The 27,680-nt window shown below is 36.7% G+C and overlaps 1 protein-coding gene across 13 annotated transcripts in view; it reads right to left on the bottom strand.

Annotated features, from left to right (window-relative positions):
* The window catches only part of RABGAP1L (RAB GTPase activating protein 1 like), a 716,515-nt gene that overhangs the window by 15,286 nt on the left and 673,549 nt on the right, over nt 1–27,680 (bottom strand). For 11 of the 13 annotated variants that reach the window (XM_074222075.1, XM_074222079.1, XM_074222077.1 and 8 more), the window contains 3 exons: nt 22,406–22,498; nt 12,279–12,389; nt 1,495–1,599 (listed from right to left, as the gene is read on the bottom strand). In XM_074222075.1, the coding sequence (XP_074078176.1) occupies nt 1,495–1,599; nt 12,279–12,389; nt 22,406–22,498 (309 nt within the window). Of the gene's footprint in view, nt 1–1,494; nt 1,600–12,278; nt 12,390–14,202; nt 22,156–22,405; nt 22,499–27,680 lie in introns of those variants that run through there. The other 2 variants (XM_074222088.1, XM_074222082.1) reach the window with 2 other exon arrangements.

Raw genomic sequence — 27,680 nt, 5'->3', positions numbered from 1 at the left:
AATTCCTTTCTGCTCCAAATTTGTGATCCTAACCATAAATTTCATTTCCTATCTCTGGTAAAGGTAGTAATCAACAACAAAATAGAAAAGAGACAGGTGGGAAGGATCAAGTCTCAAAGACCTAAAATAACCCACAAAATGGAAATTAGCTCCAAAGCTCATTAAAGAAATCATGGTTAGGGTTCATACCAAATGGCCCTACACTTCCCCCCTCCAATTCTGTTGAAATTAAAATGATTAGCTGATCTATAGCTCTGAGAAAATGCTAAAATTACACGATGCCCTTTAATAGATAAAAAATAAATTTATTGATGGTTGTTATGGTTTACCTAGTTTTATGTCTCTGAAATGTAGGTATTAACAGGCTAAATATTTGGTACTATAACTCAGCACAGAACTCAGAATATACAAGTCAACAGGAGTTAATAATCAAGATTTCAGATGTATGCAAACTTTATGATTGTTTGGTTCTACTAGTAAAATTCTAAATAAGCTCTTTCAATTGACTTTTGACTGATGCACTGGTGGCTATGAAGAAGACCTAATATATAAAACAAATCTACATGAGTTTTTTGGCTCTTGTTTCCTCACACTCAGGATCTAAGGGATCCAGAGCATGGGTAAAGTGGTATGTTCTTCCTTGGGAATTTAACTAACTCACAACACCTGGGGCTAAAAGTCTATTCTACAGCAAATGTTATACTTCATTCCTTTATAACACTAATATCTTTAAGTCTTTAATGAATCACAAGATCATAGATTTCAAGATAGAAGTTATATTAATGGGGAAACTGAGGCAGAGAGCAGTAAAATGACCAAGGTCACACAAGTAGAAAATGGAAACTCTTTTCACTATACCAAGATAATAACTTGAAGTCTGGTCCCCAAAGAATTTTAGTGCTCTAATGGGAACATTTCTGCATCAGGTTCCTAAGATGAATGAGAGGAATTTTTCCTGACTGGAAGTGTGTGGCAACTTCCATTAGAAATCACCTCTGAGAGCTTTTAGCTTCATCATTCTACTATGAGCTGCACCAGAAGAGTCAACTAAATTGAAGGATTCTGATGTCATTCACTGCTTTATTGAAGCTCTTGGATCATATCTCTCATGTACTGAATTTAGAGCAAACTATTCAACAGCTTTATTAGATCACTGAAGGCAAACTCCAGAAAATATTCTTATTTCTTTTTACAAGAGTTTCCCACCCCCCCCCCACATTGCTTCATTATATGAAAATCATTCTATAGTTTCCCCAAAAAAGCTTCTTTATTTTGAATGAATACATTGCTATAGTTTGGGTTGTTTTTTTCCCTGAAGATATATGGCCCTCAATTAATACAATATAAGAGAAGACAATAATATAATAAATAGAATATAATGAATAGAACAGAACAGAACAGAATAGAATAGAATAGAATAGAATAGAATAGAATAGAATAGAATAGAATAGAATAGAATAGAATAGAATAGAATAGAATAGAAAGTCAAAATACCTGAGCAGTTTCTTCTTCTTGTTTCCTCTTCTCTTCTTCAGTTTCCACTAGTCTCTGTTTGGTCAGGAGCAGCTCTTTATTTAAGACATCAGCCTTATCTTCAGCCTATAGTGAATGACAGGGAAATAGTCATGAGTGGACATACATTTGTCACATTTCCTATGACACTAAATAGTTTTTCAACACTGGACAAATGCTGATCTGGCTGTCTACAGATATGTGGAAATTATATGTAATATAAATGTGTATATTCATACATATTTATCATCTACAGTATCCATCTCTCCACAACCATGTCATATTAAAAGATGAGATGATAGTTTGTGTGGGTTCCCTTGTTTCTTTGTCTCTTTTCTCTGCACCTTTTCTTTTAGTGATAATGGTTCATGATTAAATTATCTCAGAATCACAGAATTTTAGAGGTGAAAGGGACCTCAGTGATCTTTAAAATAATTCATAGCTGAAAAAGAATCCTTACAAAAACTTACCCTATGATGTCATCGAGCCTCTGCTTTAAGACCTCCGTATTTATGCAACTGATATTGAAGTCTTGTCAATATCTCTCATATCTGCCTGTCTTTCCATTAAAATCTACCACCATAATTCAGGTACCCAGTCATGTCTCAACTCCACTATTACAACAGTTTCAGGTTTGGTTTCCCTGGATCTAGTCTTCTACTTCTCAAATCCATTTTTCAAACATCTGCTAAATTAATATTGCTAAAAGTAAAAATCAGACCAAGTCATTCCCTTACTCTGAAGCTTCAATGGTTCCCCATTGCCTTTAGGTTGACATTTAAAACCTTCCATAATATTGCTCCCATCTTTCTTTTCAAACTTATTTTCCATTATAGCATTCTCCAAGGTAAAAGGTGGGGAAGTAGACAGAGTGCCAGGCCTGAAGTATGGAAGATCTTAGTGCAAAATCTGCCCCCTCCAGACCCTTATTAGTTGACTGCTCCTAAGCAAGTCGATTAACATTGTCTACCTCAGTTTCCTCATCTGTAAAATGAGCAAGAGAAGAAAATAGCAAACCACTCTAGTATTTTTATCAAGTAAACTCCAAATGGGGTTGCAAAAAGACATGACTGAAACAAATAAACAACAGCAAACAGCAAAGTATCCTCCAAAGCAGAACAGGAGAGTTACCTCTACAATAGGCTTTTCTTGATTTCCTTAGGAGCTGGTATCAAAGACAATTTGTATAAATTTGCACATATTTATTGGAATATTTGTATTTCTTCCAATGGAATATAAGCAGGTGGGAATTATTTCATTTTTGCCTCTCTATACCCAGTGCCTTGAACATAACAATCTGTAAATGAATGTTTGTCGACCTGTGTGGAATATGAAGGGCTGCTCTCATGCTTATTCATTCATGGATAGTAATTGCAAAGGCTGCCAGCTCTTCTCACATTGTAGTCCATGAAGACTTTTCTCTGGCAGAGAGGCATAGCCAGCAAATATGATACTCCTCTGACTTGTGAGACTTTGATTCTTGAACACATGAAGAATTCTCCCATTCTCCCAGTTGTGTGCTAGCTGGAGCTATGCTGCAACCATATCTATTTAATATTATATTATTATTATTATTATTATATTTAATATTATCTCATTTCAACTTGATGCACAGAAGTCTACTGACTTTCTTGTTATCATCTCCTCTCTACAGAGAAACCCCTACTTGGTTTGCATGTTTTGACAAGTGCTAAAGCAACAAAATCCACTGGCTCCTTATTAGCTCCAAGATCAAATATCAATCTTCTATTTGGCATTTAAGGGCCCTTATGATCTGGCCTCCATCTTCTTTGCTGGCTAATTATACCTTATAACCCTTAAATTCCGTACTCTACAATCAAACTTGTTTTCTCACTGCTCTTCATGCATGGAGCTCCATCTCCCAGTCCTATGTCTTTGTGCCCTCTTGCTTTTCAGGTTGGGAATGCAAGACCTCCTTACTTCCATCTCTTAGAATCCTTTACCATTTAGCACCACCTTCTACAAGAAGCCTTACTTGGTCCCTCCAGGTGCTCAAGGCTTCCCATTCTGCCCCTCAATCACATTGCATTTATTTTGACTTTACCTATATATATATATGTATGTATGTATATAAAATGTAGGCTCCCTGAGGGCAAAGACAGTCACTAATATAGTAAACTAAAATTGGATTTTAGAGATGCTTATATTTATGCTAATTGTTGTTAGGAGAGACTGGAGACAAAGAGAAACATGCATAGATAAGCAAAGTTTGAGAAGCCAAAATGACTCTGAATTGGAACTCTCTGAGCAGTAAAAAGACTGGAATGCAAAGGAAAAAAACTGGATCCAGAATGCAAGGGGACAGTGTCTCAGAAGTGTATGGACACTCAGTAGTTAAATTAGCAAGAGTCAGGCAAGCTGACCTAAATTCTACAGGAATAGATATAAATTCTATAGGACTAGGTTCTAATCTGTGCAGAAAACCAAAAATGACAAAAGACTTTCAGGCCTGAAGTTGAAGACAAAAGAACTTTTTCCAAAGTGTTCAAAAAGAGATGAACGTTGGAAGAACTAGAAATAACTCCAGATGTCTAACCTGTGCAGTTTTAAATTACCTAACTTGGGCATAAGTTGTATCCCAAGAACCTCTCAGATGGCAGAATTTTCTGAGCTGCAGGGTATTTGGTGTCAGTTAGGGAATCCAATTTGGGGGGGGAAGAACAGGAGAAGGCCACGGACTCATTTCTCCCTGCAGGGGAAAACTAACATCCTGGGTAAAGGCAATCAAACTTCACTCAAGCAGCACAGGGAGATCAACTAGGAAGCTTTCTGTTAGTGTTCCCTCTCATGCCACAAGCCCAACCCTACAGTACTGTTTTTGTTTGTTTATTGGGATTTTTTTGAAGGGGGGGGTAGTGGAGTAGGAGGTTATATTTTTGACCCCACATAAGAGAAGGCTGACATCTGACAGAGATAAATATCTGAAACCATACAATACAGACTTCCAGATATCTGTTCTTTCTTCTGAAGATGGATCATATCCTTCTTCATAGGTCCTCTGTAATGGATTTGAAAATACATATTATTCAATATTCACTATTCTCATATTATTCAGAGTAGCTGAGTTGAGCTGTATGGCACAGTGAGGCTGACAGAGTAGCTACCCTCTAGGACTGCAGACGTCATTGTCCTAGACTCGCATACTAATTTTTCACTGTCACATCTTTGTCATTGAGATTTTAATACTACCAGGAATTTATGGTACAACAGATTCATCAAAGATGCGATTATTTCTAGGTGGCACTGTGGATAAAGCACCGGCCCTGGAGTCAGGAGGACCTGAGTTCAAATGCAGCCTCAGACACTTAACAATTACCTGACTGTGTGGCCTTGGGTAAGTTACTTAACTCCATTGCCTTACAAAAAAAGCAAAACAAAAAAAAAGATGTGATTATTTGTAAGTGTGCTCAAAATTTTGGACAAATACTAATATATTCATATATACAGGGTGTGTCCAAAGTCTTAAGGCTTAAAACTGCACTATAGGAACATCCCATATGTATATGTTGGTGTATACACACACACACATATAGTTCACTTTCTTTGTAATTTTATGTATTTTATTTCACCCAATGGAAAACATGATTCTGGTAAAGGAGACCATAGGCTTTATCAGACTGCCAAAGGGGAACACAAACAGGGTTAAGAACTTTGAATAAGTCCTCTTACTGGATGAAGAAATTCCTTCTATAGTTCAGTGCTTACACACTAACAACATGGGGTGATGATCAATTGTGATGAACTTGCTCATTCCATCAGTGCAATAATCAGGGATAATTTTAGGGGATTTGTGATAGAGAATACCATCTGTATCCAAAGAAGGAACCGTGAAGTTTAAATGAAGATCAAAGCTTATTATCTTCAATTTTTGAAAATTTAATTTAATTTATAACTTTGCTATCTCTAATGTTTTCTTTCTTCCTTTTGGATCTGATTCTTCTATCACAAATTCAATTTCAATCTACACTTATCATGGATGCAAATATAAACTCTGTATCAAATTGCCTTCTGTTGGGAGGAAGAAGGAGGGAAGGGAAGAAGAAAAATTGTAAAACTCAAAATCTCACAAAAAAAAACTGGTAACCAGATCTAAAATTATATTATAAAGCATCACTCATCAAAACTGTCTGGCACTGGCTAAGAAATAGAGTGGTGGATCAGTGGAATGGACTAGGTGCAATAGCAGGAAATGATTATAGTAATCTGCTATTTACAACCCAAAGAGTCCAACTATTGGGATAAAAACTCAGGGTGGCTAGGTGGCGCAGTCGATAGAGCACTGGCCTTGGAGTCAGGAGAACTTGAGTTCAAATCCAGCCTCAGACACTTAATAATTACCTAGCTGTGTGGCCTTGGGCAAGCCACTTAACCCCATTTGCCTTGCAAAAAACCTAAAAAAACTGTTGGGGAAAAATTGGAAGTAAGTATAGAAGAAACTTAGATTAGACAAACACCTCACACCCTTTACCAAGATAAGATCAAAATGGACACAGGATTTAGACATAAAAAAAAAAAAACTATATTATAAGCAAACTAGAAGATCAAGGAGTAGTTTCTCTGTCAGATCTATGGAAAGGGAAGCAGTTTATGACCAAGGAAGAGATGGAGAACATTACTAAAAACAAACTAGATGATTTAAATTACATTAAATTAAAAAAGCTTTTGCATAGACAAAACCACTGTAACCAAGATCAAAAGAAATGTAGCAAATTGGGAAACAATTTTTACAGCTAGTATTTCTGACAAAGGACTCATTTCTAAAATATATAGAGAACTGAGTCAAATTTTCACAAAAACAAGCCATTCCCCAATTGACAAATGATCAAAGGATATTGCAAAGGCAATTTATATATAGAGGGAAATTAAAGTGATCCAAAGTCATATGAAAAATTGCTCTAAATTATTACTTATCAGAGAAATGCAAATTAAAGTATCTGAGGTACCACCTCACACCTCTCAGACTGGCCAATATGACCAGAAAGGACAATGATCAATGTTAGAAGGGATGTGGGAAATCAGGGACACTAATACATTGTTTGTGGAGCTGTGAACTCATCCAACCTTTCTGGAGAGCAATTTGGAATTATGCCCAAAGGGCAATAAAAATGTGCATACCCTTTGATTCAGCAATACCACTACTGGGTCTATACCCTGAAGAGATTATGAAAAAGGGTTAAAAATATCATTTGTACAAAAATATTCATAGCAGCCCTGTTTGTGGTAGCAAAAAATTGGAAATTAAGTGAAATTGGAAATTAAGTGAATGTCCATCAACTGGGGAATGTTTTAACAAACTGTGGTATATGTATGTGATGAAACACTATTGTTCTATTAGAAACCAGGAGGGATGGGAATTCAGGGAAGCCTGGAAGGATCTGCATGAACTGATGCTGAGTGAGATGAGCAGAACCAGAAAAACATTGTACACTCTAACAGCAACATGTGGGTGAGGACCAACCTTGATGGACATGTTCATTCCATCAGTGCAAAGATCAGGGACAATGTAAAGACTAATGGAAAGCCTTCTGTGGGGGGTGGGGGGAGGGAAGCAAGATTAGGGGGAAAATTGTAAAACTCAAAATAAATAAAATCTTTCTTAAAAAAAGATTAGTAGAAACTACCATTGAATGTACTTGGAAAACAATATAGTTAGATGATAGATAGATAGATAGATAGATAGATAGATAGATAGATAGATAGATAGATAGATAGATAGATGATAGATAGATAGATAGATGATAGATAGATAGATAGATGATAGATAGATATAGATAGATGATAGATAGATATAGATAGATAGATATAGAGATATAGCTCATCATTGATGGATAGTCATCTAGGATCTAATGTAATAGGGTGATAGGGATCTCACTACACACTACTTTGGGAGGCAGTTTGATCTACTGATGAATAGTCTAATTATTAGGAATAGTTAGCATTTTTATAGAATTTTAAGCTTTGCCAATTCCTTCACCAAATTTTGCCTCATTTTATTGTTAGAATAAACAAGGAAAAAAAAAAGAATAAACAGGGAAAGTAGGTGTTATTATGATGATGATGATGATGTTCATTTTACACATAAAGAGACCAAGGCAGAGAGATGTTAAGTGCTTTGCTCAGGATCTGTCAGAAGTCATATTTGAATTCAGGCCTTCCACAGTAACCTCAAGTTTACCTCTCTTGTAGCTTCTAAAAGGCTCTACCCTCTGAAGAAAAATGAGGAAATAGAAAAGTTTATTTTGTATGATAACCCTCTGTATAGTTGAAGATAGCAAAAGTATTATATCTTCCTTTAGTCTTTTCTTTTCCAGGCTATCCACTGTCTGTCTGTTTTTGGAAAAAGAATTTTCTTGGAACTTGAGAATAATTCCCTTACATGATTTAATGGTTTTATTTTTTTTATTTCAGGTTTTTAAAAAGTTAGGTTTTTGATTTTTATCTGAAGTTTGGTAGTAAGTAATAGAGCAAGTGCTTAAGAAAAAGTTATTGAATTGAGCAACTTTATCAAAATATCAGTTTTTTACAAATTACTTGTCCTCAGCAAAGAGGTGTTTTGGTTTTTTTTTAAAAGATTCAGTGAAAACATTGACCTTCTTGCAGGCTCCTGCATGTGATGCTTGTGCCTTTTTCCAGACAGTCACCCATATCCGGACTGTTCTCCTGTCTCTGTCTCCTGGGTTCTATGGCTTCCTTCCAGACTCAATTAAAATCCCACCTTCTTTAAGAAACCATTTCCCTCCTTCCTCTTCCTGCCCCCAATGCTTTCCCTCTGATATTACCTTCCATTGCTTACAAGACATATATCTTGTGTGTGTGTGTGTGTGTGTGTGTGTGTTTGTGTGTATGTGTAGTCATTTGCATGTGCCCCCCCAATATATGACTGTGACTGCCTTAAGGGACTGTTTTTGGCCATACTTTGAATCCCCAGTGTTCAGCATGATGTTACTATATAGTAAGCATTTAACAAATGTTTGTTGACTGACAAACTCCTTCCAAACTCATTTACTCCCCTGTTCATTGTTTCCATTGTGGAAAAGAACCATATCACCTCCTGGCTTCCAAATAAAGATAGGAAATTTTATCACCTCAAGGAGGTGAAAACTGAAAACAGACATGAGAACTCTAAGCAGATGATCAAACATTATTAGAAAGAGCAGGCCAGGCTTCTGAGGTTTAGTCTCTGATCCAATCTGCTATGGAGGGAGCAAAAATTTAGCAGCGAAGGTTCTATTTTATCTCATGCCTAAGGACAGGAGAGCAGGACTGCCTTCAGTGCCTTTTTCCTTAATTTATGAAAGGTCCCCTTTCCCCTTTCTCTTCTATCCCTCTCTTCCCCTACAGCAAGCTGAGCGGAGCATTATTTTTGTTGTTGTTGTTGTTGTTCAGGCCAGTCTTAAGTCAGGTAGAGATTGTAATCCATTTTAATCATCTTTACAGGAATCATCATATGCTTTCTATTTTTAGGATTATCTTTTAAAGATTCCATTTTATTATATGGAAGTAATTATTGATAAATGTATACACTATTGTGTTAATAATTCCTCTGATGAGCAATGTAACTGGTAGTTCAATTTACACTCAACTGATATGCTTAGTAGAGAGCTAAAAAGTCCATCATAATCTATACTTTAATAATCTCCATTTAATACTTTCTACTTTAGAGTAAAACTGTTGTTCCTTGGGAGTTCAACTTTGTTGGCCTGCTAAGACCAATATCAGAAATCCTAGGAGTCTTAGAATTTAAAAAGATTTTGAGGTACAATAGGAAATAATTGGAGGAAATGAGGTGTTCCCCTCTGTTACCAGTCTCATTAGCAGTTAAGACTAAAAACCTTCAAAGTGCTTTCCACCCTAAAATGAATAAATATCTTTTTGAAATGCTTCCCTCTGAAACAGAAACTTCTAGAACAGAGTGGCTGAGAACTTCTCTGGGCTTCTTCATCATGCCCCAGGAATTTCTTCATCCCAAAAGATCACTTCCCACACCTCCGGAGGTCCCTTTGCCCCTGGGGTCAAACTTTTCCTCTAACCTGCAACATGCCCCCCATGACTTTTTCGGTTCTTTTCTGTATATTATTTTACCCTATTAGAATGGAAGTTCCTTAAGGGCAGACTCTTTTCCTTCTTTGAATTTGTATTCTTAGAACTCAGCACTGTGCCTGACCCATATGTTATTCAATCGAGTCTGAGTCTTGAGGACTCTGTGGACCACAGCATACCAATACCCCCTGGGGTTTTCTTGACAAAAATAATAGAGCAGTTTGCCATTTCCTTCTCCAGCTCATTTTACAGATGAGGAAACTGAGGGAAACAGAGTAAAGTGAATTGCCCAAGGTCACATAGTGAGGAAGTATCTAGGGCAGGAAGATATAGTGTGCTGGGACCAGTACAGCAACTCTAAAATACTTGTAGAATATATCACTTTAGGGATATTTATAGTAACAGCAATTATAAACCGTTTTATTACAAAAAAAAAAAGACTTCTTACTGGTGAAACATTTTCAGTGTGATGGCTAAAAGGTCATGTTCTGAGACATCACTATTTCCTAAATCTAGGTCTCTTCCATTGTCAGGGGGAAGCTCTCACTGAAAGTACAATTTTTCAGACTAGCTAAACATATGAAGAAAATGTTGACTGGGTGAGGCTCAAGAAAGGAAAAGCAACTAACCAATTCTCCTTTAAGTAAAACCTAGTCCCATCTCTCTCTGTGAGGACGAAAACAATTTCTAGAAATGTTAGGGATAACTATTTTCACTATCTTCCCAGCTACCATTTCCAAACTATGCAGTCTATACTCTTAACCATTATCTCGCTCTATCCCTTCCCCACTTAAGAGAACCTTCAATTTTGCCTCAGGGATCAGCCTAGGTTCTCCGAGGTGAACCATCATCTATCCTGTCTGGAACTAGGTCTCCAGAGTGCTTCCCAGAGACCATTTCCAAACCATACCACCATATACGTATTCTCCCACCACCCCCCTTACCAGTTTCTGTTTGGATTGTCTTCTGCCCAATAGAACATCAACTCACTGAAGACAGAAATTGTCTTCCTTACTTATATTTGTATGTTCTGTGCTTTGCTTTATTCCTTTGCATTATTTCTAACTTTTCATCATGTAGATTATACATAGATGAAAAATGGTTTGGACTAGCAGACTGAGGGCTGGCCTTAAAATTAAAAAGTCCTGGGTTGAAAGCTTACTATCTCTGATTTTTAAAGGTTATTTTATGTATTATGTTTTTTTATCTCTAATATTTTATTTCCATTTTGATTTGATTGATATTTTGAGTAATATGGATCTAAGTGTAGCATGATTATACATGTATAGCCTATATTAGATTGCTTTCTGTCAGGGAGATGGGGGAGGAAAGGGAGAGAGAGAGAAAAATGTGAAACTCAAAACTTTGAAAAAAAATTGATTGCTGAAACCTATAATTACATAGAGCTAGAAAGATGAATAAAATATCAAAAATTAATCTAAGTTGACTGTATAAGAAAAAGCATAAGAAAGACATTCTTAGTTTGAAATCACACCTCTGACATTCTAGCTATGTGATCACGAGAAAATCCCCTGTACTCTCTCAATGCCCAGGTAAGTCTCCAAGACTATACATTCTTGATGAGCTACCAATCTTGAATGAGAGAGGGAGTTCCCACACCAATGAAATCACAAATTTAGACAATTTCAGCCCTCAGACCCAAATTTTTTATATGTAGTACAAAGGATGAATGGAAAAATTGATGGATCTAACCTATATAAAATAATATGGAGGAAGAAGAACCCAGACAAAATTTCCTCTCCTGTTAACACTTTCTTTTAGTCACCTCTTCACTTAAATAACCTCCAACAATAATCTTGACAATGCATATCTGAAAAACAGGAAGGTGCCTCATATTGAGTCTTTCCTGTTGGATCTCTTTTGAACCTCTTCTGACTACTGACAGCTAAAGCAGTTTGATACCTTGGAAAGAAAGACGATGGATTGTTCCTCTTTAAATGGACTTGGGCTTGGTGTTCTCAGAGCCCACAGTACAGACAAGTCATTTCTTCTGTGGCCCATCTATCTTACCAGTCTTGTGTACCAATAAGCAAAGTGCATTTCTTGACCTCTTATGAGCTGATTAAAAGTTAATGATATTGTGAAAGGTAATTGTAGGAGATAGGTGGTTGGACAAGACCTCTTGGGAAGATCCTTTCCAATCTAAGAGAAAGATTTTCCTCCTTCACCTGAGATGATTCTTGATATCCTTCCCACACTGATTGTCTCCCACTGTTATACTTTGTTGTTCATATTCATAGATGGAGTTCTCAAAGGGAGGCAGAACTCTAAAGTTGATAGCATTGTGGAAAAGGCCAAGATTATATCAGTACATGCAGCTAATCCACCTACAGTCCTCCTAGAGATGCTATATGCCACTAAACCCTTATCCTTTGTACAAAACTTCCAGATTCACACAGCTAAGACACTTCCCAGAATTTCAGATGGCATCAATGTACTCTCTGAGAATGTTTTTCAGGCAGCCACAGCTGTCAGTTGGTGGTTTGGAAGAAGAAACGGGTGATGGGGTAGACACCAGAAAGGTTCAAAAGCTGGGGGAGAAGTGGGTCACATATTCTTTTTCAATCAAGAAGCCAATTCTTTCCTAAAAAGCATACAATGTTTACTTATCTCAACAGAGAAAAGGTTTTTCTTTAAGGCAAGAGTCACATTCTTAATTCTGCTTCATGTATGACTAGTTTTACCTGGTCCAAGTCATTTCTCAGAGCGATTTTGCTGGTAACAAGTTCATGAGCAAGGTCATCATTCTCTTGTTCTAGCCGCATGCTGGCTTCCTGTAACCTCCTGTTCTCCCTCTGTGGAAAAAGAGCAACAGCCAAAAGGAAAGGTTAATATCTATACAGACTGACAGAAATAAAAGGCCAGCAAGTGGGGGTGAGGGCATGGGAGTGGGGCAAAACAAGGGTGAATCTTAGAAGTGTAGGTAGGAGAAGGCAGAAGTGGCACAGTAAGGCAGGATTGCTGTTGGGGGAAACAACAGTGAGTTAAGCCAGCGGTGCAGATGCAGTATACTACCCAGCAAAATTCACAACTCCCCAGTATGTCCTCAGATGAGACCCACTACTATAAAATATGTGCCTTGAAAGGAAAAATCTTCTGGAAATGTTCTCATCTCTAAGACTTTAACCTCACTATGTTTTAATATAAATTTACATATGGGCCAGAAACACAGAGAAGAATCAGCTTCTCATCCCCAAATGGAAACTGCAGGCCATGGTAATAGAAATAGAGAAAATATTGAGATAAACTTCTACTTTTCTTCCAAGATAAAGCAAAAAATCAATCATGTTTTATTTACACTACAAGCCTGGGAGTCAAGGTATTCAAGTCCTGCTACAACTTTGGAACCAACTCGTTCAAACAAGGCAAGTTAACTTTTCCTGGATCTCAATTTCACTGTCAAATGGAAGTAATGTTATTGAAGATAATATCTGAATGGCAAGGGAATCATCAGATGAAAAGCACTGTATAAATGTAAATTACTGGGCTAGATTTCTCTGGGTCACAACTAGAGTTCTCAGTCAAGTCAGTGAAAACACCATTAGCAAAAGGTATGGCTAAAAGTTCCCTCCCTAAGGGGAAAAAGAAAAGCAATCCACTCTTCTAAAGCTTTGACTCTTTTGTAAAGACCCCCAAGAAATACTCTAGCAACATTTGGACATTTACCTTATAATTCTTTCTCTTACTTATGGTTCTAAAAGACTTAATAACATTAAAAAAATTTTTTTAAAGAATAACAATCCAGTGCCTTTCTTCCCAAGGAATTAAACTCCAACTGTCATAGGAGATTCAAAAGCAATCTGACAGGAAAGACTTCAATGTAAGACACCTTCCTGTTTTTCAAACATGCATTGTAAAGATGATTTTCTGCAAGACGAGCAAAATTTCAAGCAAAGGAGTCAAATCTATAGCACCAGGAAATACTGCAATAGAGTAAACTGTTCTCCCTCTGTGGAAAGGAAAGACATTGTTGTGTGTGGACCTCATTTTAAAATAAAATAAAACAAATAAGTCAGAGAACTCAACCAAGTAGGTGACTACAGTATGCTTCCTAAGTATATGCTGAACAATCTCATGCACATTGAGGACTGATGGGTAGGCCACCCTCTTCTCAAGACTTAGGGTCTTTCCACTTCCCTCTTTGAGGAGATCAGAAGATAGTGGCAAGTTTTAGAAAAATTTTAAGAACAATACTTTAAAATGTTTACGTCAAACACTTTTATCTTTTTTGGGGAAAGGAGACACAGAGAAACTTTTTTACAGGTACTTTCTTTCCAGTTTTGAAGATTATTTCCTCTATAGGACCCATTGTATCTTCTGAAATAAAATAAAGCCGAACAGCTCGTAATCAAGTCTAAAGTACTGCCTTGCCAATAAAACTTTCCAAGACACTCCTTAAATGAAAAAGTTTACCCATCAGTAGATCAACTTGTACCCAAAAGTAATTTGGTCTGTCCTTTCAGTGGAGTCAGTTTTATCCCACTTTCCTACAGAAGTATGATAAAACAGTTTACATGTCATAGATAAATCAATGTCCTCATCACACCTTTCTAAATTCTATAAGAGACAATCAAATTGTACATCACAGTCAAACAATCCTGCTTTCAGTACCCCCTCTCTGGCAACAACTTTTGTGAAATTGTTTGTTTTTTTTTAAACAAGCTTTCTCAGGGTCAGGAAACAGGCATTTTGCAAACATCTAGCTTCAGTTTCAACAGAATTTGTTGTGCAACACAGGTTGTATAGTAAAGAAACTGTAATTTCTTTCACATTTTTGGTGAGTTCCTGGTTACAGTCTTTTATCTTAACTAAATGACTTCACTAGTGTTGAAAGCATTCTTGCATAACTGTCTCAGACATACAAAAATCCCCTCAACTATATTTATAATAAGCCAATTTGACTATAAGGAATAATGACAAGCTTGCAGCCACTAGGATTCTTCCAGTTATATGGCAGAAGTGAGTCAAATGAGTCTCCAGCTAGACATTTCGGATCAGTATTTGGATCAAAACATTCCTACGACCCATCCCAAGGTAATCAATCACCTGACTTTGGTCAGATTGTTCATTCAACAAAAATCATGGACAGGGGCGGCTAGGTGGCATAGTGGATAAAGCACCGGCCTTGGAGTCAGGAGTACCTGGGTTCAAATCCGGTCTCAGACACTTAATAATTACCTAGCTGCGTGGCCTTGGGCAAGCCACCTAACCCCATTGCCTTGCAAAAACCTAAGAAAAAAAAAATCATGGACAACTATGAAAAATGATGAGTTCAACTGTAATCTTGACCAGAAGTAGTTTTAAAGTAATTGCTAATATTGCAATAATCCTTTATAGGAGTACAGGCTAGGGGAAATCTTATAGAAACCAGGAAATGTCAGATGGCTCCCTTAAGATAGGTATAAAATAATGGGGGAGGGGAAGGTGCCCCCCTTTTGCAAGAAGCTTCAGTTCAGTGTCTGCAAAGCAAGCAGCACAATGTGAGGTCTCAGGCTCCTGCTTCACTCACAGACAAGTGGGAAAGCAAGCAGAGTGGCTAAAAATGCAGTGTCCTCCTCCTCTTCCTCTTCCTCCTCCTCCTCCTCCTCCTCCAAGGATGTCACAAAAAGGGGAGACTATCTGTTATGCTAGTGAATAAATCACTGCTACCAAAGAGAATCATTTCCAAAGCCAGGGGAATGACTTGATCCTCTCCTCCCACAGATAGCCACAAGCAACAGGGAATAAGGCTACATTATTAGGCTGGCTGTCCTGGCCTCTCCCACAGAGAATTACTGATGGATTTCTTGGGGAAAAAACTCAGGGTTATACAAATGAAAAACTAGACTAAAAAGGAAGGGGAGAGAGTTTCATTTTGATGCTGTTTCAGAAAGCTTTGTCTAGGTCATTTTGAAACCTGGACAAGGAATCTCTCCCTTGCTATGTATGCAGCTTTAAAGATTTAGTTTGATGGCCAAGGGCTCCTTTGTCTTTGTGGGAGCATTCTATAATCTTGCACAAGCAGACTAGTCAGACTTGCTGAATGCTCAGGGCTGGTAAACAGACAATTGCTTCCTGCTCCCTCCAGTCTGAAGAGATTACAGTAGGCACTGTATTTCTAACATATACAATTCTTACTTGACTTGAAGCACCCTCCAATATCACTTGGCAGACAGCCTCTGTATAAAAAGTAGTCCTTTCCTCCTGGATTCCCTTCCCCTGCTCTTCCATAGGGGAAGGATGTAAAGCTGGGAAAGTTTGAGGAATAACTTTGAGAGGAGGATACTGCATTTTTCAAAGAGACAAACACAAATATTACAGACACACACAAATGAAAAACTTACCTCCTGCAAAGTCAGAGACCAACTACTGTTTTCAATCATAGGTACAAAAATAATGGAAAAAAGGATATCCAAGGAAATTTAAGTGCCTACTAATGAAATTAGGAAACAGCAACAACAAAAGAGACACTTGTTAATTCTAGTTTGTTAATTTTTTTCCCCTTAGAGCCTTCTCTATGACAGCAAACATTTGGTGAAAGAAAGCTGACTTGAGAAAGCCAGTGGGCAAGTCCCAACTCAGGAAGACCGATAAACTAAAACTCCACCCTCTCCATGATGCTATTCTCAGCTTGCATGACGGATGAATATGTTTGTACATAAGATGATTAGTAGTCATGGTGTAAGTTGTTTCCACTGCTGTCATGAAAGTTGGGTGGGACTCATTTATATGTACAGTGTCAGAAACCTTACAAAATAGCTAATCTTCAGGCAACAGAGGGAGATCTCAGTGCACAAAGAGCTGCTTGGCAATGAGGGGGGAAAAAAGCAAAAAATTTTTTCAGATTCCATTTGTGTCTGTCTGTGAGCTAAGGTCTGGATGAGGCAGAACAAGGAATTATATAGTTCCAGGAGGAGAAACTTGAGAACTGTTCACTGGCAACCAAAAGAAAATGTGGTAAGGTTTAAAGGGGGGAAAATATCATGTAGAGGAATGAGGTTTTAGAAACCCAACTCTGTTTTGGGTGTGTTGTCTGCTGCTATGATGAATTCTTGGCATGTAGATTTAAGTGACTTAAGGGTCAGGAAAAATGCTTCTCTAAACAAGAAGCACAATTTTATTAGCAAGTATATACTCAGCTAGCAAACATTTCCTTTCTGTATATCTCACTCTTGAAAAAAATAAGTAACCAAAAATATTGACATTTTGAGCTGACAATCTCAAGGCACACAAGGACAAATGTACTCAGATGACATATTTTAAAATTCTACACAATCTGAGAAACGAAGACTTAAAAATAACAAGTTTTCATCTTTGAAGCCTCAATCTAAGACCATATGTGGTAATTTCCTCCCTTTCTTTGCCATATTCCCTAAGGAGAATCTCTGACATTGAATTTGAACAACAGTTTCTGATCGTTTAAAAATCTCAACAATAAAATTAAATGACAGTTGGCAACCCAGACTGAATTTTTTCCCCCTCATCTCAAGGCCATCTTTGAAAATACCAGCTGATACTCCATCATGAAAATGAGATTAAAATAAAATAAACAAATTTCATAGGTGTTACAGAGAAACCTGTCAGCGTGATACAAATTTCTCTCTGATACTACAACAACAATGAACTATTTATACCAAAGATAGATTAATTCTGAATCATGTCTTTCTTCAAATGACAGGGGACACATCACCTAAATGACACTATTACTTTTATACTAAATCAGCTGACAGTGTTTCAAGTGTAGACATGAACTGGAACACCTAATCTTTAGTTAAGGTCTTCAGAGACTTTATATGATTTAAACTTGGCATTTCCTCTGCTTGCAAAAACACTCAAATTCATTAAGTTCTTTAATATCAAAGGGAATTTGTATCAGCTTTAGAGGATTTATTATAAATTTTTACTTTGGAAAGGTAAGATCTTAGGGTGTAGTACAGTGAGGACAGTAATGAATTTGGAATCAGTTATTAAACTGGATTCAGATTCCAGGTTAATGGGACCTGGGGCATGCCAGCTCACCTTTATGGGCCTCTCAACATGATGGGACTAGACTTAATCTCTAAGGCCCAGATTGAAGTCCCATGTTCCTAGGGAAAAAATGTAGTAAAGCAAGAAGCAAAGTGGATCAGGAGTCTGGAGACCAGAGTTCTAGTCCCAAGTCACAGTGAATTCACTGTGGTAACCTCTCTGGGTCTTAGTTTTTTCATCTGAAAAATGAATGACTTCTAAGGCTTTAAATCTATGGTCCTTACATAGAATTTTATATTCTAGAAATATTCTTTTTATCTATCGTTATCCATTTCAAAGATAACATTTTACAGCAGAAACATTTTTCAAAAGCTAATAGTTTTTTCTGTGGTATGTTAGAATAATATGAATTTATATCCTTTTGCTGAAGAAAACTCTTATGTCTTTTATCTTAACCTCACTGTTTTGGGAAGGGTCTCAACTAGGTTAAAAGGAACAGGCGGAGCAGTTATTTCTAAAGTATGGCATTTAATATCAAACCTTTTCCCTCTTCAGTGGGCAAGACAAAAGGTAATATATAAATTCTTTAAGTGATCCAGTTAATGATAAGCAAAGAAAGGGACAACACAAAAGCATTTAATCTATTCCTCAAACTCCTTATATTCTTGCATGAACAAGACCCAATAAAATAGTTTGAAGATCAAAGTTATTTTAGTGAAAACAATAAAAAAAACTAGCAAATGTGGGGAGATTTTTTCAGTAAGTTCAAAATATAATAGCCACCATTTTTCTGTCAATTCATTCAATTATGAGAATAATTTTAAAATATATTAATAAAATGTAACCAGCCTCAGAAAACAAACCGAAACACAAATTAAACCATTTGTTCTTTAGTTTGTTTATATTATACATGAAAATAAGGCTTCATTTAGAAATTAAAACTACCCATGCCAAAAAAAAAAGACCTACCCTACCCACATAACAATTTAAAAGTATTATGAATTCTTATAACCTTTCATAGTTTTCCTATCTAGATCAGAAAATAAATTACAGTTTTTTATACTTTGGGGGGTTCAAACAATTTAATTAATCAACTAGATTCTTCAAGGCTTACTTCTCATTTGTGTAAGCAGTTCTTTAATTAGACAAGAAATCAAAACATCTTCTGGAAGCAAGTTAATTTGGCTTTTTAAAGTTCTTTATGTAGGACAGAGGCCTCAACAATTTATAAGATTCTTGAAACAAAACATATCCATTCTTTAGAAGATGAACTATGAACCAATAGTCACAACTCAGGGACCAAATTATCAATACATCAGTGTCATTAGATGCACTTAAACAAAAGTTAAAATGAAGCATGGTATTAATATTTCTTAACATTTGAGCAGTTAGTCGACATTTTATTCCATTTGTAATCAGTAAATTCCTTCCTAACCTAAATACTAGTTTGCACAAGAGAGCACTTCAGTAAACTGGCAAGGAATGAATGACATTTGATAGTTAATATTCTATATTTTTCAGGCTTCAGTGATTTTCTTTCTCCCTCTGAATATTATTAGTTCAATGTGAAAAAGAACAAGAAAATCCTACTGACTATAAGCTATCACTATCAAGAGTATCATATGCAGACATGTATAAAACCAAAGGCAGTCAGAATTTTAAATCAAATCTCAAAACAGACAGGACTCAATATGAAGAAAACAAACAATAGTCCGGGCACATTGGGCATTCACTAAAACTCCTTAGTAGTATTCAAAGTAAATTCCTCTCACATAAGATTGTGCAGATTTGGGTGGGGCTTCTGAAAGAAGTGTTATTTTCAGTGAAGAGCTATAGTCTAGAAAGTTTTACTTTAGAGTCCTCAGATTTAAAATGCTATTTTATCCACTATCACATAGTTTTTGCATTTAGATGATGTTGAGGAGTGGCCAAAAGGTGAACTCTGATCTAAATGAGACCTAACCCATATAAATATATTCAGGCCTAATTTGGCTACCACATAGACTCCCTAAAAAGAAATCCAAAGGAAAGCTGAGCAGAATCATCTCATCATTACTCGCTTCTATATATTTCTAGAGATCCAAGTCCATTTCTGGGGCAGCTCCACCAGTATCTGCAACCTTCTTTAACCCTCTGCACCACACCTCCCATTTTCTTTTCCCTTCCTCATCGCACACCAAGATGCAGGTGAATCATTGTCAGAATGGTATGAAGTGTATTATATTTCAATTTGGGAATAATTTCAGGTTGGTACATTGCAGGTGTGCCCATCACACCAACCTTCCCCCATGCCATGTGAAAAAATGGGCTGAAAAGTAAAGTGATGATTTATGAGGAAGGTAAGGCCTCTATACAATTGCTTCATTTTCTTCCAAACCGCCACCTTTAAGGACCTAAATTAACTTCCCAGTTACTGTTTAGCCAACTATATTCCAAGGTTCACATCTAGCTAGGTATTATAAAACTCTGAGTGGGAGGATTTTAATTTTAGATTTTATACTACATATATATATATATATATATATATATATATATATATATATATAGGAGACACTGATTGGCACTAATCAAGAGTCTTCACAATTCAGTTATGACACTGATGATTGAATATTTCTAAACAATATGGTAGTTTGGAAGATCATTACTTTTGATTAATTAAGAAATATACACATTACTACTGCTATCTTCAAAGTGTAATATGGTTGGGTATAAAAACACTTTAGAAGGTCTGACATCTATATATGTTTCAGAGATTTTCCTTAGCCTAGTAACCTATAAAAATGTTAAGTGAGTATTTTGAAAAATCCACCAGAGAAACATAGAAATAAATGACTAAAATCTGTGACCCAGAGTTCATCACATATAGCCAGAAACCAAGTATTTTTTCAACTTTAAAAACAGTATTTATCTTTGGAGAAAAAAAAGCAAACTAAAAAAGGCAATTTTACTTCTACCTTTCAAATATAAATACTTACTGGCAAATTATTTTGCTCATATTAAAAAATTAAAATTAACATTTAAATTCCCAGAGCTTCTAGAATGATTTCAAACAATGATGAAAATAATCATTGACATTTATAAAGTGCTTTAAGGTTTGCAAAGTCTTTTATACCCATTACTTTATTTAATGTCCTCAACAATCCAGGAAGCTAGATGCTGCAGGTATTATTTCCATTTTACAGATGGAAGAAACTGAGGGTCAGACACTGACTCTTCTACTACATCAATTGTTTTTTCACACTTCTAGGTCACACTGTTCAATATAGTTTTGACTTATGTTTCTTCCCTGTTTCTTAGGTCTATATTTGAAGACAGAAGATTTAAGTTCAAATTCCAGCTCTGCTATATAAATCACCTTTAGACCTTGAGCAAATATGTAAAGTCTTTAGGTTGTGGTTTCTGTATCTGTATAATGGGAAAGTATTGACTTGGTAAGTCTCTATACTTGCAGGACCACATTCATTATGGAAAACTGAAGATCCAATCTATTACCATCTTCATTTCAGAAATACCACCTCTGAACTTTCTCTAAATTAGCAAATCAATTATGATGCCTGAAGATTCTGAAATAAGTTACTTTTGAATATTCCTGTTGTGTTAGCAAAGTCATTCTAGAGGCAAAGAAAATGAAAACAAGGATAGAGGGTGAGCAACAAGGAAGAAGTTTGATGAGTGATTGGTGCCATCAGTTTCTAGAAATCCAGTAACACAGGGAAGACACCCATGGTGAAACTAAGAGGAGTAACCTCATGACTTTATCTTCCTTTAATGGCATAGGGGCCAGCCTGGAAAGAAAGAGAAAAGGCTCCCCACTGTGGTGAAATGGAAGTCATGCATGTTAGAAGGATGCTTTGGAAGGATCGGATGATCGGAACACCAGCAATGCTCTGACCTACACAGAGATGGCACCTCAGCGCCAGGTGGGATGCAAATGGGGGTATAGCTATAAGCTTTGGTATCTGCATTCAGACTTTGGTGACACTCTGTATAATAGGAGAAACTATGAAGCAAACCTCAGCCTAAAATTCCATTTGGAAATTGAAGTGCTGTTAAAATGTCTGATAAACCCAAAGATGTTTCCATTGTAGAAAAGGAACTTTGTAAAGCTTCCCTTATCCAACAGTGAGGCCAACACCTAGGAGCAGTGTATTTGCAAATGCCCCATGGCAATCACTAAGGGGATGATGTGGTAGAAGATGGTCAGAAGATGGTTTGATCCTGAACCTGCAGGTTGTGGGCAGATGTCACCAGTAAAGCTGTAATTTTTATGTTTGTGGAAATAAATGTCGTGAGAAACACCATTAATCTGCTTTATACACCTTTGAGGTTTTATTCTTCTCCCCGAAGGGTGAATGCTGATCATTAACATTTGCTACAGACAGTGGGGAGATAAGTACATCCTTATGTCAGTCTTGACACAGTTCACCTTCTAAAAAGTCTTTGGGGAAGGAACCGCACACAGCTAAAAACAGTATCTGTAATCTCCTCCTTTCTTATTCTGTAAGTAGTTGGGAGCCACTTTTTCTCTCTCTCTGTCTCCCCCTTTCTCTGTCAGCGTCTCATGTGGAATCCCAGTATAAATGCAACAGCGGGAGTTACCTACAAACATACAAACTGAAAGAAAAGAAATATTATGTTTGGCTACTCTGAGGTTCCCATGGAAATGGGGGGGTAAAATGAAAACATCCCTATCAATGAAGCATTCCTGGAGGGTCTCCATAGCATCCATAACATAAAGAAAAGAAGGAGCCTGGATCCTAGACCCACCACCACCACCACCACCACAAACACCACCACCACCACCACCACCACCATTTGATATGGGGAACATTACTTGAAAAGAATTTTCCCACACTGCCCATACCTTGTATCTGTCCATAGGGTCTTCCTGCTGCAGCTGACTCTCTCGCATGGTTTGATATTCTTTTTCATATTTCTTCAACTTCTTAGTAGGGACCTAAAGAATGGAGGGAAAGCACATTATAAGAAGATCTAGAAAAGATCTGATAACATACTCCCTGGTGGATAAGAAACTTAGAGAACCATTAAGCACTTCCCACAAAAGCATGTTTGATATAAAATCTGAAACACAGCTGGCAACCCCAAATTTTCTATATTTTCATAACAATACATTTAATAATGTGAACAATAATTCTGCTTATCATGATGTCATAATCATTAATGCATAATCTATCACTGTTATTGTAACTTAAGGCTAGGCAAGGAATATAAAAAAATAAAATTTATTTTCTATGTCCTAATGTTAAATTTCTTTTTAGGACAAAAGATGCAACATGAAGAAATTACTTAACTGAATAATAATAGAATTCTACTTGGCTTTCCCACCAAACCTTTTAGCCTTTCCCCTTAAATGGAATAGAAAGGAAAAAGGATAAGGAGACTAGATTTGTGGGGAAGGGAAGAATATTTAAATAACCTCCACAATGTGCCAGACACTATGCTAAGGACTTTTACAAATATCTCACTTCTTACAAGAACCCTGAGAAGGGGCTATAACGATTCCCATTTTACAGTTGGAGAAACTGAGGCCAACAGAAGTGAAATGACTTGCAAAGGGTATCCAAGCTAGTAAGGATCTGAGGATGGATTTGAGCCCAGGTCTTCCTGACTCCAGGCCCAGTTCTCTAAACTCCTGTCACTTTCCACCACTTCCCACCACTGAATAAAAAAAGGGACTGAAGTCTATCAGCCTAGAATTGTGTATTAAGCACCTATTATGTGCTAGACTTTTGCAAATATTGTCTCATTTGATCCTCATAACAGCCTTGGGAGGGAGGATGTTATTATTACTCTCCCCTCCCATTTTACACATGAGAAAACTGAGGCAAACAGAGGTGATATTACTTGTCCAGGGTCAAACAGTTAGAAAGGTGGAAATTTGAAATCAGGTCTTTTTGACTCCAAGAGCAGTGCTCTTGTCCAGTATGCCATCAGCAGAATTGGTATAAAAAGGGCCCTTCTGAGTAAAGAAATTCCTACCAATAAAGGTTGGCACCTCTGTAACTTATAATCTCAGGAATGCCTGGAATACTTGCCCAGAGTCATCTGGCTGATCCATGCCAGAGGGGGGGACTCAATTCAAAATTCTGCTTTCTGATATCAGGTATCTGCTTATAAAGCCATTCTATCTCTCCTATATCAGACAGCAAACCCTAAAGTTTGCCAGAGTAAAATGCCCAAAACTGAAGCAGAACTGAATCAGGGTACTTTCAGTGAGGAGTGATGCCTCACTCTGTTTTTTCCCCTTTTCTGAAAAACTCTTCAAAGAAACTTTCTCCAACCTCCTCTGCTATTCTCTCATAATTCTTGCAGATGTTAGAAAAATCTGTTCTAATATGAAATCTAAATAGCAAAAAATTTCCACCACATTTTTTTTCTATTCTCTATAAAAGAGCCCTGTTATTATAGCTTTTCCCTGGTAGAGATTAATTATTCATGCTTCCATCTTAAGTTCCCATGTTAAGAGACAGTGATAAGGATCACTTGACTGGTTGGTGCTCTGCTAAATTCAGGATGTCTTTCTTGTTGATAAAGACTGTGTCAGAAACTTCTCAGTGTCCTAACACAGTTCCCAGCACACTAGCCAATCAATACACATTTCCCTGGATGTCAGTTATGGAATCATTTGTGGCTGCTTTTAAAATGTCATTTAATCCAACCATCTCATCTCATTAGTGTCAGAGAATGGCAAGAAGTGAGAATGAATGGAAAAAGGAGTCTACTGCTTGCTAGGGGTTAGGTGCATTGTCACTTAAATGAGGAGCCTTTGGTTTGTTTCTAAACTCCATGGAAACTGGGTATCGAAGTTGCTAAATTAAAAATGACGATGTCATTTGTGGTTCCTCTTCTTCTTTCCCCTTCCCCACTTCTGTCCTTTCCAACAAGGGATATCCTCTTGGAATCCTGGGAGACCTGTACAATGCCTGCTTCTGATCAGTGAGGAAATTTTTCTACCTTACTTGATTAAATGGGACAGCCTGCAACAATTCATTTCAATTGAATTCAATTTCTGTTAGATGCGAGAAATTGTGGAGCTGTGTTGGGGCTGAGAATAGTAGGATAAGAAATGACATAATTCTTACCCTTAAAATTAACAATCTAATAGAGCGGATGTTGGGGAAGGTAGAAAAGAAAGAAGGGAGAAGGAACTAGGAAGAGGGACAGATAAGTAAGATGGGATTAGTATAATAGGGACATAAAAAAAAGATGCTCAAGAAAAATAGATGAGGGGATGGCTGGCTTTCAACTGGGGGATTGATCAGGAAAAATTTAGACTAAGCTGAGACTAAAAAAGATGAATAAGATTTTAACAGGCAGAGATGAATATATAACATTATCCCAAGCATGGGGGAAAGCTTAAGAGAAATTCAGTCAGAGAATGCAGAAGACTGGGGAACACTTCTAATATAGATGGAATAAAGAAAGCAGGAAATGGAATAAAATGGCATAAGGCCAGAAAGGTGGCTTAAAGGCATTACAAAGTCAAGTAAATACAAAGTCAAAGAATTTTGATTTTATGCTACAGCAAAGGTCATGGGATATTTGGGGGGGGGGGCAAGGCAGTGGGGTTAAGTGACTTGCCCAAGGTCACACCGCTAGGCAAATACTATGGTCTAAGGTCACATTTGAACTCAGGTCCTCCTGACTTCAGAGCTAGTGCTCTATCCACTGCACCACCTAGCTGCCCCTGGTCATGGGATATTTTTGAAAAAGGCAATGACACTTGGTAAAGCTAGGTGGCACAGTGGAATCAAGACAACCTGAGTTCAAATATGATCTCAGACACTTAATAATTATCTAGCTGTGTGTCCTTTGGCAAGTTATTCAAGCTCCCATTGCCTTAAACAAAAATAAAAATTAAAAAAAAATGACACTGTCAGCTGACCTATGGCACTGATTAATTTTACCTTAAATCACAATAGGAAAATCACAGTAAGAAGGAATCAAAACACTGAATTAACTACTGTACCTCTTTGATACATATAACTGTAGCAACTTAGAGGTTGATTACCTGAACTACAACTACCCTTTTCTGTTACATTTTCTTACTAGTGGTACAAAATGTTGTTTTATTTCATGTTTTCCAATTTTTACTTTTTTTTGGCCAACAAATCAATAGTCAACCACATTAATCAACCACAATATAGTTAGAGGGAAAAAGTCATAGAGGGTACAAATGGCTAGTGATTGTGTTTTCAAAGGGGTTGCTAAATTTCATAGCAATTGTTGAAGATTTCTAATTGGTCATGAGACACTAACACTTTATTTTCAATCTCATGAGGCCATTAACAGCCCAGCTGTGACCAGCTGCAGTGAAACAGAGAAGAAAGAACCAACTGCTAATTGTAGAACCTAACAGGCAAAAAAATAAGGAAGCAGATATAAACATCATAAGCTCTGTAAAAACACTATTTTATGCAACTATTTTTAGAACTAGCAGTCTCAGTTCTCTATAGGGATTCTTCTTTGTACATATATTAAAACATACTAAAGCTGATAAAAAGAGATGTGCAAATGAATGGAAAAAATAACTGTACTGAAAAACTGGACTGAGATACAGTCTCCTGACTATCCCTGGGGCCAAGAAGCAAATATCTAAAGATGCTAAGTGGGGTAAGGTCTTTTGGACAAGCCTCCCAAATAGAACCAGTAAGCTCTCCTGTCTAACTGTTTTATCTAGTTCATATAAAGACTTTTTCTAAAAATCTAAAGATCAACCATCATCACAATTCCTGTGATTTAAGTTCATAGAAAAAGTCAATTCATTCTGTTGTTTATGCTAAGAGTTAAATTTCAAAATGAAAATTTTAATGAAATCCACCAAACACCTTTCTTTCCCATCTGACCAGGAGTCTAGGTTGTTTGGCTTGATCTTACGTAGGGAAACACAGCAGGTTCCCTGAACAGTATGTTGCTAGGATACCTTCCAAGCTTATTTATCTTGTACCTATGGTGTGATGTCAAGTATCTACCTGTGATTGGCACAAAATGAAAGGGAGAAAAAAGATAGGGGAAGAAAGTAAGGGGTAATGGTTTAGGACCATTGTTATTTATGAACTAATGAAAGAAAACACAAAGAGTGTTGCCATTTAACAAACTTCATTTCAGAGAGGAACTGGTTATTTTTGGCAATAGAACACGGAGAGGTGGAAATTTTCCTATCAGTAAAAGGTTAAAGGATTTAAGTGGGGGTGGGAGAGAAAATCATATCCAATTGTTAAAAAAACCGTAAGAAAACTCTTTAAGTATGCACTTCTAATGAAAAGAACAGCATGTCTCTACTTAGAACTATTGGGTATGTCATAAAACAACCTATTATCTCAATGTGGTGCATGGATATTCCTCCCTTTAGTAAAAATTACCTTAATGTCATTCTAAACTTAAGAAATTCATTAACCTAATCACCAATTTACTTGAAAGAATCACAGTTCACAGACATTAATCATTTTAGGGTCCTATATCAGCGCTCACTACTACCTACCTTATCTATTACTGACATTAAGTGGAGAGAAGAGCTATTGCATTCATTATAGATAACCTTGAAAAATTATGTAATACCCACCATAAAAATAATACTTTATGATAATTATAGCTAATACTTGGTGTTTTAAGCTTTGTAAAACATTTGCCATACCATTCTCATTTGACTTATATAAAATCACATGAAAAAATGCTCCAAATCATTATTGATTAGAGAAATGCAAATTAAAACAACAATGAGATATCATCTCACACATATCAGATTGACCAAGATGAGAATAAGGGAAAATGATCAATGTTGGAGAGGCTGTGGGAGGATTGGGACATTAATGCATTGCTGGTGGACTTGTGAACGGATCCAACCATTATGGAGAACAGTATGGAATTATGCCCAAAGAGCAATATAACTGTTCATTCCCTTTGACCTAGCAATTCTAATTCTATACCTATATCCAGAAGAAATCATAAAAAAATGGGAAAAGTCCCACAAGTTCCAAAATATTCTTAGTTCTTTGTAGTGGCAAAGAACTGGAAATTGAGAGGATGCCCATCAATTGAGGAATGGCTAAACAAGTTATGGTACATGAATACTATGGAACATTACTGTTCTTTAAGAAACCACAAATGAATCCGGCCTC

The sequence above is a fragment of the Macrotis lagotis genome, chromosome 2 (genome assembly GCF_037893015.1).
Source record: "Macrotis lagotis isolate mMagLag1 chromosome 2, bilby.v1.9.chrom.fasta, whole genome shotgun sequence".
NCBI lineage: Eukaryota > Metazoa > Chordata > Mammalia > Peramelemorphia > Peramelidae > Macrotis > Macrotis lagotis.
The sequence above is the reverse complement of the archived record's forward strand: the minus strand, read 5'-3'. Positions and strand labels throughout refer to the sequence as shown.